This window comes from Dipodomys spectabilis, unplaced genomic scaffold (assembly GCF_019054845.1).
Source record: "Dipodomys spectabilis isolate Male_0828 unplaced genomic scaffold, ASM1905484v1 ptg000179l, whole genome shotgun sequence".
Classification (NCBI taxonomy): Eukaryota; Metazoa; Chordata; class Mammalia; order Rodentia; family Heteromyidae; genus Dipodomys; species Dipodomys spectabilis.
Genome location: NW_024870856.1, coordinates 2134830 through 2151448, shown reverse-complemented (window position 1 = coordinate 2151448; position 16619 = coordinate 2134830). Strand labels below are relative to the sequence as shown.

The following is a 16619-nucleotide window of genomic DNA, read 5'->3' as shown; positions in this document are numbered from 1 at the left end:
TTCTATTGCTCTGATTTCTCTAAAGTTATTTATTTATTTTTGGTGTTGTGCCTGAATGCATGCGAGTGTGCCCCTGTGTGTGCTGAGGTCTGAACTCAAGCCATTACCTCAAACTCTCATTTAACTTTTGGTGCTCAAAGCTGGTGCTCCACCACTTCAGCCAAAGCTCCACTTCCAGCTTTTTGGTGGTTTAGAGATAAGAGTCTCATGCACTTTCCTGTCCAGCTAGCTTCAAACCATGATCCTGAGACCTCAGCCTTCTGAACAGGTAGGATTACAGGAGTTAGCCACCAGTGCCCATACAGTTTTCACCCTGGAACTGGAAATCAAAACTCCCAGCCCTAGTTCTACCACAGAGTTACATCCCTAGCGTTTTTTAGTGCTCTAAAAATAGCCAATCAATATTTAAAAAATGGATAGAAGGTAGTCACCAGTGGCTCAAGCCAGTAATTCTGGCTACTCAGGAAGCTGATATCTGAGGATCACGGTTTGAAGCCAGCCAGCCTGGGCAGGAAAGTCCATAAGACTCTTATCTCCAATGAGCTACCCAAAATGCTGGATGTGGAGCTGTGGCTCAAGTGGTAGAGCACTAGCCTTGAGCAAAAGAAGTTCAGGCACATCACTCAGGCTCAGCACAGATATATACACACAAACTGAAGAAAATAGGGTCATTCTTCATTCTATAACAATGTCAACAACTATTTAAAGAAGAACTAAAATGATGTTACATGTTTATAATCTCAGTACTCTGGACTGAGGCAGGAAGATCATGAGTTCAAGGCCAGGCTGAGTTATATAATGAATGCAACCAAACCAAATAAAAAAACAAAACAAAACCAAAGAAAGAAACAAAAGTCTAGTTACAGCTATTTGTACGTGATTTGTGATTACAACCAAACTGGAAAGAGAAAAGGCCTGATAATAGTTTTAGATTGTTCTATGATGCAACTTAAATTAGCAGCTAAACTTATAAGGATAAAGAAGCCCTAAGATTTTCCATCACATTCTCCACCATAAATGTACTGTAAACTTGAAGTCTTTCATACAGTACTCTATCGGTCTTCTGATTTCATGGACCACATGGAACCATCCTTTGTGTAGCTGTCAAGACACAAGGCTGGAGGCAGGAACACTGTGAGCCACATAGGGCTTAGTAACCAAAGGCTGGAGAGAAATCTAGATGTATACTTTTAATCTGCTATTTTAGCTCACTGCTTTAGGGTTCCTGCCTCAGTGGCTTTGTAATTACCCTTCCAGGTCACGAGCACCAGAACGTGCTAGATTGAGGACCCTATGTGTCAGCACAATGACGAAGAGCTTTGGAGTCCCTGGTATAGAAAAGGAATAACCTAAGTTGGGGGCGGGGGTGCACTAGAGGGGGCTGAGGTATAAGTGGAGTAGTGATAAATGGGGCCCCGTGAAAATAAACAAAAAACAAGAAACAAAAACAAAAAGGGAAAACAATCATTAAGAAGGCATTAGAAAGCCTAGTCACCCTCAAGGGCCTTGATGTAACACAGAGTACCTGAGCTATGCTGATAGGTTGAACAAAAATTCTAAGAGAAAATTAGACAAGGGAGGCTCTCTACTGGAGAACATGTTCAGTAAGAAACTAGAAATATATGACTCTCCAAGGGATGAAGACTAGAACATCTGTTACTGTTAACAAAGCACCTGAGATAAAGGAATTAGCGGAGGAAAGTCCTTTCTGGCTTACAGTTTCAGTCCTGGGTCAGCTGGCTCCTCAGTGAGGCAGAACATCACCGTAGAGTGCACTGCAGGAAAAAGTTGCTTACCTCATGGTGAACAGGAAGCAAAGTGAAAAGGACACGCCCTCCATTGACCTCACTTCCTCCTACCAGCTTAAAGGTTTTACCTGGTCTCCTTTATCATCACCAGAGGGCTAAGCCTTTAACATGGACTTAAGATCAAATAAAAAGGCAGAAATGCAGATTTCATTCATTAAAAAATCAAATCATTCCCATAAATAATAAAGGCTTTAAAACAGTTAAAGAAAAAAAGGTACCTTTAGATACAGGAAAATTAATTAAATATGCCTAAGGGGTAGTTAGAAAGAGGAAGGGGCAGGAAAGTCCTTGAAATTCTTATTTTCAATTAAGTAGCAAAAAGCCAGCTGTCACTCAAGTGGTAGAGCACTAGCCTTGAGCAAAATAGCTCAGGGACAACACCTAGGTCTGAGTTCAAGCCCCAGCACTGGCTTAAAAAAAAAGAAAGTGACATTATACTAGTTATTTTATTTGCAGAAAGACCTGAAGACAGAGTGGCCAGGTGTATGTTTGTGATAAATGAATAATCTCCAAACCACAAAGAGGAGAAAGTAATAAGAAAGCATCACACCCCGAATGGAATAGTGGTACTTTTGCTTCTGCAGTGAGAGACAAATAATGGTGCAGTAAGGTTTAGACCAAACAAATGATCTGCAATTCGAGAAGTTCAATGGAAATAAGATCCACTGTCTCACCCTGTTATGGGGCATGGAACATACTTGCAAGTTCTTGCCAACAAGGCAGAAAACAAGGTTTCTGTGGGGAATGCCTGTGCATTTAGAAATCAGAGTATTTGAGCGTGAGATACCACCCTTAGAGGGAGAAGTGTGTGTGAAGGAGCCACTGATGTCGGCCTTGGTTGTTCCAAAAGGGCCTTAAGCCCTCACCCTGGTGTACAGGGAAGCGGGTCAACTGAGGAGGGTAAACAGAGTCAAGTGTAACATGTTAACACAGTAGGACTGCTACATATTAAGGATGTCATTCCATTCTGACCTTTGGTATATCCCTAGCATAACTTCCATGGATACAAATCCAAGATGACCACAGAGGAAAAGATGACAAAATTAAAATAAGTAACTTTGCACCTGTAGCAGAAAAGATGAAAAAGTGTTAAGTTTTGATGGGCAGGATGGAGCCCGTCACCTTAGCTACTTGAGAGACCTAGGTCATGGGGACTGCAATTTGAGACCAGCTTAAGCAAAAAGGTAGCAAGAAAACCCCCATATTAACTAATAAATAGTTATGGCACTCACTTATCATCCACGCCACAGAGGTTAACCAATAAACAGCTATGCTATGTGTTTATCCACACTACACAGGGGTGTAAATAGGAAGATCATAATCCAGGTAAGCCTCAGGCAAAAATGTGAGACCTTAACTAAAAAAAAGATATATTGAAGCAGTCACCACTGTTATTCAAGTGGGATAGTATCTGCTTAGTAAGCCTGAGTTCAATCCCAGTATCTACCAAAAAAAGAAAAAAGAAAAGAAAAGAAAGAAGGAAAACAGTAACTTGAAAACAGTAAGCTGGGCACTGGTGGCTTACACCTGTAGTCCTAGCTGCCGAGAAGGCTAAGATTTGAGGATCATAGTTTTAAGTTGGCTCAGGCAGTTAAGTCTGACTCTTATCTCTAGTTAACCAGCAAAAAGCTTGAAGTAGAGCTGTGTTTCAAGTGGAACAGATCTAATAGTTCCCAGGCCACGCCCCAGGACCAGCACAAAAAGAAAAGAAAACAAAAGAAGAGTAAAGGAAAAAAAATGAGTGACAGTGAACACATGGGTTATACAAATATAAATTAAATACAAATATAAATTAGGATTGAATGCGTTCCATTCGCAGAATTCACTCATTGTTACTATACCCCTGTGTCCAAAATGTCGGGACATGGTTCTTGCTCTGTGTGTGGACCACCAGGATCCATGTAGGTGACAAGTACTAACATCTTCTCAAGCCCTGGAGAGCAATCATCTCTCTGAGATGATTTATGTGTGTCTTCATGTCTCAGAGTAAGAGACAGGAGGCTTCCAGACCTTTAAATTCATTTGACCAGCCCGATCTTTCTAGCTGTGTCCTATCATTTTAATGTTTCATATTTCAACAAACATGACTATAGCCCAGCTGACTGATGTTTCTGTCTCTCTCCTTTGGGCCTTGTCTTTAGGTTTCACTCTTAGCTCCAGTAAGTCTTACTCCAAGAAGCCACTCCAACTAGGGCCTTCCTCCTCCAAACCCTCGCTCTAGGCAGTTCAGGGAGACCTCATTCCTGGCTTTTATGGAGAAGACAGAATCTTTAAAGATATTGTCAGATAGCCAGGAGCCAGCAACTCACATCTGTAATCCTAGCTAGTCATGAGGCTGAGATCTAAGGATCGCGGTTCAAAGTCAGCCAGGGAAAGCCTGTGAAACTCTTTTCTCCAATAGGCTACCAGAAAACCATAAGTGGTGCTGTGGATCAAGTGGTACAGCACTCACCTTGAACTGAAGAGCTCAGGGAGAGTGCCTAGGCCCAGAGTTCAAGCCCCACGACTGACAACAAAAGAGGATATGGTCACATAAGCGAGCATTTTAAGTTGCTGCTACTGGAATCTAGAAAATTTACCTCCTTAAGCAGAGGTAGCTGGGCATGTGGCAAACGGCAGTCATGACAGATTCTGCAGCAGTCAGGCCTGTTCTCACAGTCTGTACCTGGGATTTCAGCAAGTAATTCTCCCCGTGACATTTCCCCTGATATATCTCAGTGTGTTCTCTTCTTTAATTCTTTCCTGCTCCTCCTCCTGGAGCAGGGAGGGCTGGAGGAATGTTAATGAAAGACTTTTCTGACTAGAACTTATTTGCCAAATACCAGGCTGGGAGAGATGACAGGCCAAGCAGGGCCTCAGGGAGATGTTCTGCGTTGGCCAACAGGTCTTACTTGACTCACGAGCCACTGGCCACCTGGGGCACTTTGGTCTAGCTATTGGACTGCCAAATTAAGTCTCAACAGAAAAAACGAGCCGAAAGCTGGTAGCTCACACCTGTTATCCTAGCTACCGAGGAAGCTGAGATCTGAGGATCGTGATTCAAAGTCAGCCCAGGCAGGAAAATCCATGAGAGTCATTATCTCTAATTAACCACCAAAAAATGCTGGAAGTGGAGCTGTGGCTCAAGTGGTAGATTGCTAGCCTTGAGCACAAAAGTACAGAGGCAACCCAGGCCGTAAGTTCAAGCCCTAGGGTTGATACAAGAAAAGAAAAGCTGAAAAGCCACATCACCAACCCGAAATCACCTTGAGGACAGACCTGCCCTTCGTGAACTCTGAAGATTCTGGGCTCTGGAATGGATTACAGCCTGTAGAGCTATCTGAAGCCAGGGTCTAGCTACAGAAAACCTCTAGACAAGAGGGGTGTTTTTCTTTTAATCTGCTTCAAACTTGGTGCCACAGGCTTTCTCAACAGGGCTGGTGTCTGCCTTTCACATAATACTCAAGATTTGTCAAAGCCTGTTTACAGAAAGGAAACAAGGCCAGGTGTTAAGAATTGAATTGAAATGTATACTCTAGCATGTCTCTCCTTCTGTTCATCCTTTTTTCCAAATAAAAACACACATACATTCAAATCCACATGGTAACAATAACAAAACCAAATAACGAAAGTCTTCCCAAATTCTTCAGGCTCAAATGCCCATCCAGGGTCTGGAACGCTCCCCCAAGAGGCAACAATGCCAGTTCTGCGAGCCATGTGACCTGTTTGCTGAGACCATGGGTGAATCTTGAGAATGTTCTTAATAGCACAAATGCAGCTGCCTTCAATAATTCTAATGCCAGCTCCTAGGCCAGAAACTTTTAAATCATAGTAGCTGGAGAGAAAAAAAAGATCTCTACCATCTGCCAAAAGCACAATTCTCATTGTGGAATGATGTCCGAAGCTCCTACACTCCCCTGTATCTGACTAGAGCCCCCAAGTCCCCGTGTTGAATGACTGGAAGAGGACATGAGGAGAGGGGAGACTGTTATTTCCTCATGCTGGAAATACATGTTCCTCATCTCTGCAGAGAAGAAAGGCAAGATTTTTTTCCTGTGGAAGTTTCCAGAAGATCCATCATTAGTCTAAAGAAATCAGTAAGAAACTCCAAATGATGGTTGCTGACATGTATTTTGCAGCACATAATCATCAGTTACAGTCCAGTATTTTTCATGGAGCGAGATGAGATGAATGCTAATGGAGTAGTAACTTGGCTCTTCCATATTCTAATTAGCATCTTGACACTTATAAATCACACCTACGTTTTAGGCCTCAGACAAGTCAGCTCTTGAGCCAGGGCTTCACCATTCTGTCTGGGTCCCTTTAAAAATGGCACGAAGGCATTTCTTCTAGTCTATGGTGTTGGTGTGTTAGTAATGAGTGTCTACAGTAAGTCAGATGTCAAGGGCCGGAAGCCAATGCAAATGGAAACATACAGTTGAGCTGGATCACTTTTTAAAGTGCCAAAACTAAAGCAACTGGGTACAATCAAATCTCAGCATGGAAAAATAAACATCAAAAAGCATCAGTGTCTCCAAAAAAGAAGTAATTTCTCCAATAGTCTGGCTGCTGAAGTGTTTTCAAACAGGCCTAATTTCAAAGCTGTCTCTATTTGAAGGAAAATCTAACAGCTCTATGCCATTCAAGAGTAAAAACAAAAATACTGAAGACTGAAATTTCTGCCTTTACGATGTCACTGCCAGGGCACGCTCCTGTTTCGCTGAGTCTCAGATGCCAGGCTGTAAACTGCACGGTGATGTGTCAGACCACGAGGGAAGGACAAGTGCTTCCAGCTAAACCGCAGGAAGTATGAGATGCATCAGGGTATCCAGCAATTTAAGGTGAGAAAAGGCCTAGATGTTTAAAGAATGATCTATGGGCTGAGCACTGGTACTCAGGCCTATACTCCTAGCTACTGAATGTGTGACTCAAGTGATGGGATACGGTATCATCAGGCCTATTAGAAAATGAGAACACTGAGAGAGATTTAGCCTCTCGTGTGAGACTATGCTAGAAAAGCAATGCTCACTCAACCATACTTCCTTAACATACTATTTAACTTAGATCTCTCTCTCTCTCTCTCTCTCTCTATCTTTGTGCCAGTTCTGGGCTTGAACTCTGAGCCTGAGCACTGTCCCTGAGTATTTGTGCTCAAGGCTAGTGCTCTACTACTTGAGTCACAGTTCCACTTCTAGGTTTTTTGTTTGTTTTTGTGGTTAATTGGAAATAAAGAGTCTTATGGACATTTCTGCCTAGGCTGGCTTTGAACTATGATCCTTAAATCTCAGCCCCCCCCCACCTCCCCCCGCAAGCAGCTAGGATTACAGACATGAACCACCAGTTCTCAGTGCATCTTGGTTTATAGAACACAGCATCTGGAATATGAACCAGCTTCCAGGATGTATTGCTCTATAAATAGGGTAGTTCCAACCCTTAGTTTCCTACGTGGGTCAAACAAAACCCATGCACTATTTATGCTTCCATTTTTTGAGGTACTCAAATATTGTCATGTAAATTAGAAAAATCAACAGATAAGCCATTTTTTAAACTTCTAGAACGGTATATGCTATTACTGATCACCTCCATAAAAGTAGTCTTGATGGGCAGGGAGGCTCAAGCATATAACTTTAGCTCCTTGGGAGGTGGCAATAGGGAGGATGACAGTTTGAGGCCAGCCCTGGCAAAAAGTTCACAACTCCATCTCAGCCACTGGCTGGGTGACGTGACACATGCCTGTCATCCCAGCTACGTGAAGATGCATAGATAGGATGGTCCAGGCATAAAACAAGACCCTATCTTAACTGCCACATGAAAGTACCAGAGAATAGCTCAAGTACATGAGCATTTGCCTAGCAAGTGTGAGGTGCTGAATTCAAATCCTAGTACCACCAAAACAAGAAATAGAAAAAACTTTATTCATATAAATGTTAAGTTCTTGCCATTAACTAACTGAATAGGTTTACTCTAGCAAGATCCAGTTGAGAGAAGTTGACACTGATTCCTTGTTTTTTCATGTTGGTTTGTACTCAGGCTCGTACTCTAGGCCGCTCACTCTGACATGGCCTTTTCTACTCAAGGCTGGCACTCTGCCACTTGAGGCATACCTCCACTTCCAATTCTGCGGCTCTTGTAAGTACATGCCTGTGAGCTATAGGTGAGGAATGAACACGATACTAAGGCAAAGGCAACTCTTGTTTAACTATATAAAAAGTAGACCTGCATCAACCCACGTGTCGTAGGAAAACATCAGCTCAGCCTTCTCACTGAAGCCACCACCTATCTCAGGGCTGGGATGAGAGGTGGGGCCTTCTCTCCTTTGCTCTGAATGGAAGGGTTCCTAAAGAGGCTGTTGGCCGAATCAATAGTCATTTATTAAGGCAACTTCTCCATCTAGCCTTGGATTTACCAACTGAATAGAATCCAATACTCTACTTTTCTTGCTCAGGTAGTTACTCATTTTTAGACTTAAGATCGTAGGTCCTAGACATTTAAACTTATGACAACTTTTAAGTTTTCTTGTAGTTAATAACCAACTCATTAAAGTACTTAAAATTCAGTCCTAATTCTTAGATTACAACCTATATGTCATAACTACCAATAAAGCAAAAGAAGCAAACAAAAAAAATCACCACCCAAACCATACTCTTTTCTGCCTAAACAGGCATACCCCATTTGGAAGCCAGTACCAAACATTTCCAACCAAATGCTAAATGGGAAGGCTTCAAACCGTTTCCTTTTAAAACAGATTCCCCCTAAAGCCTAATGGCATCATTCAAAAGCAGACTACCAGCCTCAGAGGACAAAGGGGCGCGTTTCATCTAATGTCAGGTTACAATAATGTCATATCCATTTCCAACCATCCATAATGAAAGGACTTTAGAGAAAGCAATCCACGAGTAGCCAGCCCAGGAGGCTCTCCTTTCAAGGGGTGATTTCCCTCTGGCCCCCATCATAAATCTTACCTTCTGTGTGTTGGGCTTGATACAGCGAACAAAGAAAGGATTAGAGGCGCTTAGGGTTGCCATTAAGGAATGCAGGGAGTCCTACAGAAAGGAGAAAGAAGTTGACTTAGTCTCTTATTACATCATTCTTTTGATTCTCAGTGTCCTACATACTTGCCAGAAACAATCCAACAATGTAAATCATAGGAATAACAGTTTTTCATTTTCTAAGTATGTCATTCCAACATAAAATAAGGCAGAAGATATCGCAGTTCAGTGTAATCAAATTTGTATCTTAACATACAAAACTCACTTATTACTTCCTCTGAAAGAGGATCTTTATTTATTTTTGCCCTGTGCCAGTACTGGGGCTTGAACTCGGGTCTTTTGCTCTTGCTTGGCTTTTTCTCTCAAGGCTGGTGCTCTAGCACTGGAGCCAAAGCTCCACTTCTGGCTCTTTGGTGGTTACTTGGAGATAAGAGTCTCACATACTTTTTTTTCCTGCCTATCTCTGAACTATGAACTTCAGATCTCAGCTTTCTAAGTAGCTAGGGTTACAGGTGTGAGTCATTAGCACCTAGACATTTGGATATTTTTAACATCATTCAAAGGTCATATCAAATTATCAATAGAGGCAGACAGCTGAGAACAGCTAACGAGAAGCATATGAGAAATGTACATGGCTGTCCCATTGTGGACCAAAATATTTCAAGGACCTGTGTGGCCTTTGGATGAAATGTCCCCCATTTCTCAAAATGGTATAAAATGCTTCTGTATCAAAAATGCAAATATCAATTTTCCTTGAGTTGTGGACAACGTGGGCAAAGTAGTGATGTCAGTTTAATTTATATAAGAACTTGGCTCCCCCATGGTATAACCCCTGCTTTCACTGTATTTGATGTTGGTATAATTTGTGGAGGGGAAGGGAAAAAACAAATGGTTTAAATAGGGATACAGGTGGACCCATTGCAACAATGAGATGTACAAATCGTTATGTCAAAAAAAACGAACTTTCCAACTTTGGCGGGGGTGGGGGGGGGAGAGATGGGAAGGGGAAACAAAGGAGGAGGCTACAATGCTTGATAAGAAATGTACTCATTACCTTGCCCATTAATTGTAACCCCTCTGTACGGTATTTTCACAATAATAATAACAAAAAGAATTTGGCAATCACTCCTAGTTACAATAGAGTAAGTGTATCTGGGAAAAGTACACACATCCAGATCTAGGAAGGAATATACCATATTTTCACATCTAGACATACACAGTTTTTTGGTTGAGAGGACTGAGCCTAGGACCTTGCATAAGCTAAGCATATATTCTACCACTGAGCTATTCCCATAACTCTAAAAACGTATTCTTTTTAAAGCACTGCCTATTTGTTGTTGTTGTTGTTGTTTTTCTGTCGGTCGTGGGGCTTGAACTCTGGACTTGGGCACTGTCCCTCAGCTCTTCAGCTCAAACTAGCACTTTATTACTTGAGCCACAGCGCCACTTCCAGCTTTCTCTGCTTATGTGGTGCTGAGGAATCAAACCCAAGGCCTCATGCGTGCAAGGCAAGCACTCTACCATTGAGCCACCTTCCCAGCCCCAGCACTGCCTGTTTTAAGAATATGATATACAAATAAAAAAATTCTCCTAAACCTTATGTATACCCGATTCCTATTTTCTGTTCTCTGGATGAAAGCAAGCTGGCAGTGGAGACCAACCTTGAACTGCGAGCTGACGGTAGGCCGTCGGTGTTTGCTTCCACATTTCAAGGTGTCCTGGTTGTTGCGGCTTGAGACGTGCTCGAAGAGGTCATAGATAAAGTCGAACCTGCAGGAAGGCGGGGCAGGATGGTGAGACCCACAGACTCACACAGCGGATGATCACATCCAGGTTACTAGAATTACAGTGCCTTTCCCCACTGAAAATGGAAAGTCATCCCCGGACGCCTGAAATGGCTAAGACAGCTTCCAGAGATATCAAACTAACCACTGCTAGAGAGCTTTAGGCCTTGAGAAATCCATGCCGGCCTTCTGAGTGCCAGAAAGGGGTGGAACCACAGACAAGTGGCCTGGAAAGACAGTGACCCCAGGTGGCAGCCACTGAGGAAGGCTGTGCTATTTGCAGCACTGGATTCCTCTGGATTGGCAGGGGACCGGCGCCAGGATGCATGGTCCTAAAGCCCAAGGTGCTCAAGTCCCCTCTATAGAATGGGGTTGTGCCTGTTCAGAGCCTGCACATTCTCCCATACACCTAAATCATCTCAGTGGTCCAATACAATGCTATGCAAATAGCTGCTATAACATATTCTTTAGTGAAAAAAAAAAAAACAAGGAAAAAAGTGTGTATTTTCTCCCCACATTTTCAACCTGAGGATGATTGAATATGGGTGCTGAAGCCACAGATATGAATTTCGCTTTGCCCACCTCAGGGTTGTGAAGATGTGACCAGTGAATGATAGGGCCAGTGAGGAACGCTGAAATCTGTAGGGAGGCAGACTAGGCTTCAAATTCTGCTTCCATCACCACTTCCCAGATAGGCCTCATGGGCAAGAGGCTTCATGTTTACTGGCCTCCATTTTTTAAATTTTTTCTGGTGGTACTAAGGATTGAACTCAGAGCCTTATACTTTCTGGACAAACACTCTACTACTTGAGTCACATGCCCTGCCTTTTTGCTTTTAGTTTATTTTCCAGACAAGGTCTTATGATTTTATCCTGGGTGATCTCTGACTGAGCTCCTCCTAACTTCTACCTCCCGAGCAGCTGGAGTTACAGGCATGTACCACCACCACAGCTTGTTTTTGAAATAGAGTCTCACTAAAGTTTGTGTAGGTTGGCCCTTGAACTGCAATCTTCCTTTCTCTACCTCCCAAGAAACTGGGATTACACACATACACCAGCAAGCCCAAAAGCCTGAGGTTTTTGTTTGTTTGTCATCTGTAAAAACGGGTTAGTTTTAGAACTTGTCCCCTAAGGGTGTGGCAAGAGTGATACTAGAAAACATGTAAACGTCTCGGGTCATGAGGCCTGCCACAGAAAGCACTGCTGTGAGCTGTCACTGCTGCTACTTCTCAGAAGTTCTATGAAACTCACGTCACTCTTAATGAGGCAAAAGACATCCCAGTAACCTTTGATCTTCTTGGTACCAAAGGCATGATGGGCTGTGGGGTTAGGGGTTGCACTATTACCAAAGAATCGGGGAGAAAGTCCAGGCCTCCACATTCTCCCCCAAGATGGCAGTGCTAGCATTTTTTCTGGACAGTGTGTTCCTATTTTGTTCTCTAATGCTCTTTCCCTTAAGTTCTCTAACTGTGCTTTGACCTCTTGATGAGAAGCTTGGATTCTAGTCAAAGGTCAAAGATGTCGAAGGTCAAAAATATCAAAGGTCAGAGACCTTAAAGCAAAGGGACACCTGGGGCTGAAACAGCAGACTGTTTCTGAAGCACCCCAGGACCCCAGTCCTGCTGGCAACCAAGCCGGTGCTTTTTCTACAGCCACACACAGCTTCTGAGCACTTAATACATGGCTTTCACCTAAAGGTATCACTTTCAATCTAACAACCTAAAACTCCTCTGGTAGACAGGTTACCGTCGTTTTAAAGCAATTCTTTCTTTTGTATAGGTCTGAAAACTCAACTAGCAATGAAAATAGCCGATAATGGTATAAACCGTGAGTCCTCACATAGCAAAGTGAAAACAAGGTCTTCAACACTGAGCACCGCTGCTAACACATCATCTAACTTGCTGGCACTAACACATCTAACTCCCTGGCCCGGCTCCCTGCCTGCTGTTGTTCATCGCGGTCTGAGGGACAGGACAGCCACCTGGTGTTTACATTTCACAATGCTGTCACAACTGGGCTACTTCCTCAGGGATGGAAAGTTTATTTCTGTGTAGATTCACACTGGATTCCTACAGCACATGAAAAGCCTTTGGGAAAAAACATTTTTCTGACTCTTCCCTTTCTTTCTCCCTCTTACACACAGAGTCACCAAACAATGGGAAGCTTCCTGGTTTCTAATCACTCAACATTTAGGTGTCAATTTACAATTCGTGAATGAATCCAAGAACTTATAACTTTCAAATTTTGGCTCAATTAATATCTGCTAAATTTTTTTCTATTTCTATTTATTTGGTATTTGTTTGTGCCAGACTTGGGGCTTGAACTCAGGCCTTGGGAGCTGTTCCTCAGGCTAAATTCTACTATATGAGCCACAGCTCCACTTCCAGCTTTTTTTGGGTGCTTAATTTTAGGTAAGAGTCTTAGAGACTTTCCACACTGGCTTTGAACAGTAATCTTCAGATCTCATACTCCCAAGTAGCTATGATTATAGGTATAAGCTACTGGTAATCAGCTGTGGGTTTTTTTTTTTGTTGTTGTTATTTTGGTACTGGGACTTGAACTCAGTCTTGCACTCATTAAGATTAGATATCTACCACTTGAACCATAGCTTTTGGTGCTTAATCTGAGATAGAGTCTCAAGTACTTTGTTGCCCGGCTGACTTTGAACTAAAATCCTCAGATCTCAGCTTGCTAAGTAGCTATGCTTACCAATGCTCACATCCCTGATTCTAATAAGAAAAGCCCATGAAACTAAGGCTGAAATTGACACACAGAGTGAGGAGAGCTGGTCAGGCTGCTAAAGGTCTTAGGTTCTTCCCCCGCGCATTATTTAGAGAATACTTTATTAGTTCATGTAATCAGATCTTAGATTCTTGACCCAGCAGTACTGACTAAGCTATAATGCTTCAGTTTCCTGGTGAGACTTTTACCCATTCTAAGCCTCAGTTTCCTCATCTGCAAAATAAGATTAATGAGACTACTGAATTCAGCTACTCTATGGAAGCCACTATTTGTATCTCTTGAGAAATTGATGAGATATTGTCTGGAGAAGAAAATATTCAATCAAGTACTTCCATAGTGGTAATTTGCTCTACATCCATGAATCAAGTGCATTTGCCCAAATTTCCATTCACTTGCTAATGGCCTCATGGAGTCCACCATACCGGCTTTCTCTTAGCAGGTTGAGAAGGTCATCCCTGAAGGTGTCTCTGTTCTTTTCCAGAATGCCTCGGACATCATACTGCACCTAGTTTTACAAAATAAAAAGAGGGGCAAAGTGGCAGACTGAATAGTTTTTGGTCATAAAGCAAACCACTTTCAAAGCTGGTCATTAAAAAAAAAGGAATCATTTTAATAAATTTATGACCTGTTTCAGAACCTCCTACTGTAACTGTAACCCCTCATCTTTACAATAAAATAAAATCACCTACTACTTTGTCTGCATACCAAGTAGGCAAAATATTAGTAAAGTTCTTAAGAAGAAATCACCTCTCCAGCGTAGTGCTTCACTCCGAAGTTGGTCACTGCAACCCTGGGCTTCACATAGAAGTGGTTATTCTAGTTTTTAAAAAAAAAGAAAAAAAAAGGATTACAAATTTCACTTACTGATTTTTAGAGCAAACCATACCAGCAGATGATAAACACAACAGCAACCCCTGCTGTGCTTTAGAACACATACTCAACATGCTCCAACTCCACATGTCATCTCAGTAGACTCAAACTTTTTAGTTTTCCATTCGTGATATAAATGGGCCTGTTCTGGCCAGTCACTTCAAATCAAATCTTATTCATTTTAGGTCTAGTAAGGGAAGACAGGCCTGAGGAAAACACATTCACGTGGAAACAACCGCTGGGCCTACAGCAGTGACTTCTAGTACACAGTATTAACGCTCAGATCTGTTCAGGCAGGTTTTGACATACCGCATGCTGATTGTGTAACTTCTCCAATAAGGTGCTGTCCGTGGCTTGAGGAAAGTGGCTTTCTTCATTGATGAGGGCGAGAAGGCCAAGCTTCTACAAGGATGGAGAGAAAAGTGGAATGAATTAAGCAAGGAATGAAATGAATTACGGTTGAATGAATTTCTCTTCATTCATTGTTTATCCTGTCAGTGGTTAAAAGAAAGCCATGGTAACTTTGTGGATGGAAAAATTCAGAATGGTACAGCATAAAGAAAATCAATTAATTTAAACTGCATATAAAAATTAAGTTGTAAAATTAAATTGTAAAAAATTATTATTTTAAACTTAAAATTCTTCAATTGGCCAGCCTGAGGTAGACTTAAAATCTAAATGAAGCCAATTCCCACAATGTGTTTCTCCTGTAGTGAATTCAATGAGACAATAGGTTTGAGGCAGCCAAGTATTTAAATTCAACCCTGCACATTTACATTTATGTTTCCAAATGGTCCATTGTGTTCTAAACATTCACATCTTTGATGTGCATGTTTGCACAAGTTATTTTGTTCCCATAAATATGAATCAGCCCAGCTGGACACCCTTGGGATGCTAGCTATGTATTCTTCAAGAACCCAGTACCTTCTCGATCAAGTCAAGGCATTCTCCATTGTCCAGCCAGTCAATGTCTTCCCACACCAGTCCTTCTCTAAGGGAAGATCAGAAAAGGCCAAGTGAAATCAAAACAACTTTTAACTGATTTGTATATAGGCACACTTGAAAGGCCAAGCTCAATGCTTACCTGCTATATTCGAGTTGTTCTAAAGAAAAAATGTGCTTGTTGAAGTATTCCTGAAGTTTCTCATTTGCATAGTTGATATTGAACTGCTCAAAGTGGTTCACCTAAAAGGGTGGGACACATAATGATCTTCAATGCCTGTCCTAATATATATAGAAAGGGCCAAAGCAAAAATACGTCTCCACAGAACAGTATCCGTGCCTATTTCCAGAAATTTCTGTCCACACTAAAAAAATCCACTTAGCCCACTCTTTGGGAGCCTACCTCGAAATTTTCAAATCCGAAGATGTCAAGGATGCCAATAGATTTGAAGTCATCATTGCCCTTGATCCTACTGTTAATCTTCTTAATCAGCCACTCAAAGCAGCGTGAATAAAGTGCCATGGCCAACGAGTCTCGACTGTCTACTGCCTGTAGGAGGAAACCATGGGCAACACTGGCAAGCAAGCTCTGACCTGACAGATAAGACAAATAAGACAGACAGACAGACAGACAGACAAACAATGGGGAAGGACCTGGGCCCTCACTGTGAAATAAAATCAATAGCATCCAGGAAAATCCAGATATCTAAACAAAGGACAGACTCACTGACTTTAAGTCAGATACATCAACAATTCCTGTCACTATCAGGTTTGTAAACTCAACTTTACCTGTTCAGTCCTAGTAAGAAAATCTGAATCTCTTTAGTCAGGCACAGATTTGACCAGGTCTAAAATATTAGTTTAAATAATGATCTCAATTTTTTTTACTTTGAACATATGCAGGTTTTCTTCATGATATGATTAATATTTTTATCTATTCAATTAAAAAAGATAGAAGCTGGGTGCTAGTAGCTCACATTTAAAATTCTAGCTACTTAGGAGGCTGAGATCTGAGGATTGGGGTTCAAAGTTACTGGGGTAGAAAAGTCTATGAGATTCTTACTGAAAAAAAGCTGGAAGTGGAGTGATGGCTCAAATGGTAGCGTACTAGCCTTGAGCTAAAGATTTCAGGGACAGTGTCCTGACCCTGAGTTCAAGCCCAAGGACCGGCACAAAAAGAAAAAAAACAACAACCCAAACCTACTAGGAAAGCTACCCCTAAAACACAAATTGCCTCTGCAATGGAAGAGGAAAAAAATAACAGATATTTGTATTATCTTTAATAATAATAATAATAATAGCAAGAGTAACAACACATTGATAGGGCTAATGTTTATTAAGACTTACTCTGTAACAGACATTAAATACTTGGCATATATTGGTTATTTTTTTACCTTCACAGGAATCTTATGAGTTAGGTATGATAACTATGTGACTTAAAGAGGAAACTGAAGTACAGACAGAAAGTAGTAAGTAGAGAAGGATCAAGATTCAAACTCAGGAATT

The 16619-nt window shown here is 41.7% G+C and overlaps 1 protein-coding gene across 2 annotated transcripts in view; it reads right to left on the bottom strand.

Annotated features, from left to right (window-relative positions):
* Positions 1-16619, bottom strand: part of Myo10 (myosin X) — a 196551-nt gene that overhangs the window by 66984 nt on the left and 112948 nt on the right. For both annotated transcript variants that reach the window (XM_042695215.1, XM_042695216.1), the window contains exons 12-19: positions 15517-15663; positions 15256-15356; positions 15096-15162; positions 14481-14573; positions 14049-14117; positions 13724-13806; positions 10438-10546; positions 8750-8830 (exon numbers count right to left, since the gene is read on the bottom strand). In XM_042695215.1, the coding sequence (XP_042551149.1) occupies positions 8750-8830; positions 10438-10546; positions 13724-13806; positions 14049-14117; positions 14481-14573; positions 15096-15162; positions 15256-15356; positions 15517-15663 (750 nt within the window). The remainder of the gene's footprint in view (positions 1-8749; positions 8831-10437; positions 10547-13723; positions 13807-14048; positions 14118-14480; positions 14574-15095; positions 15163-15255; positions 15357-15516; positions 15664-16619) is intronic.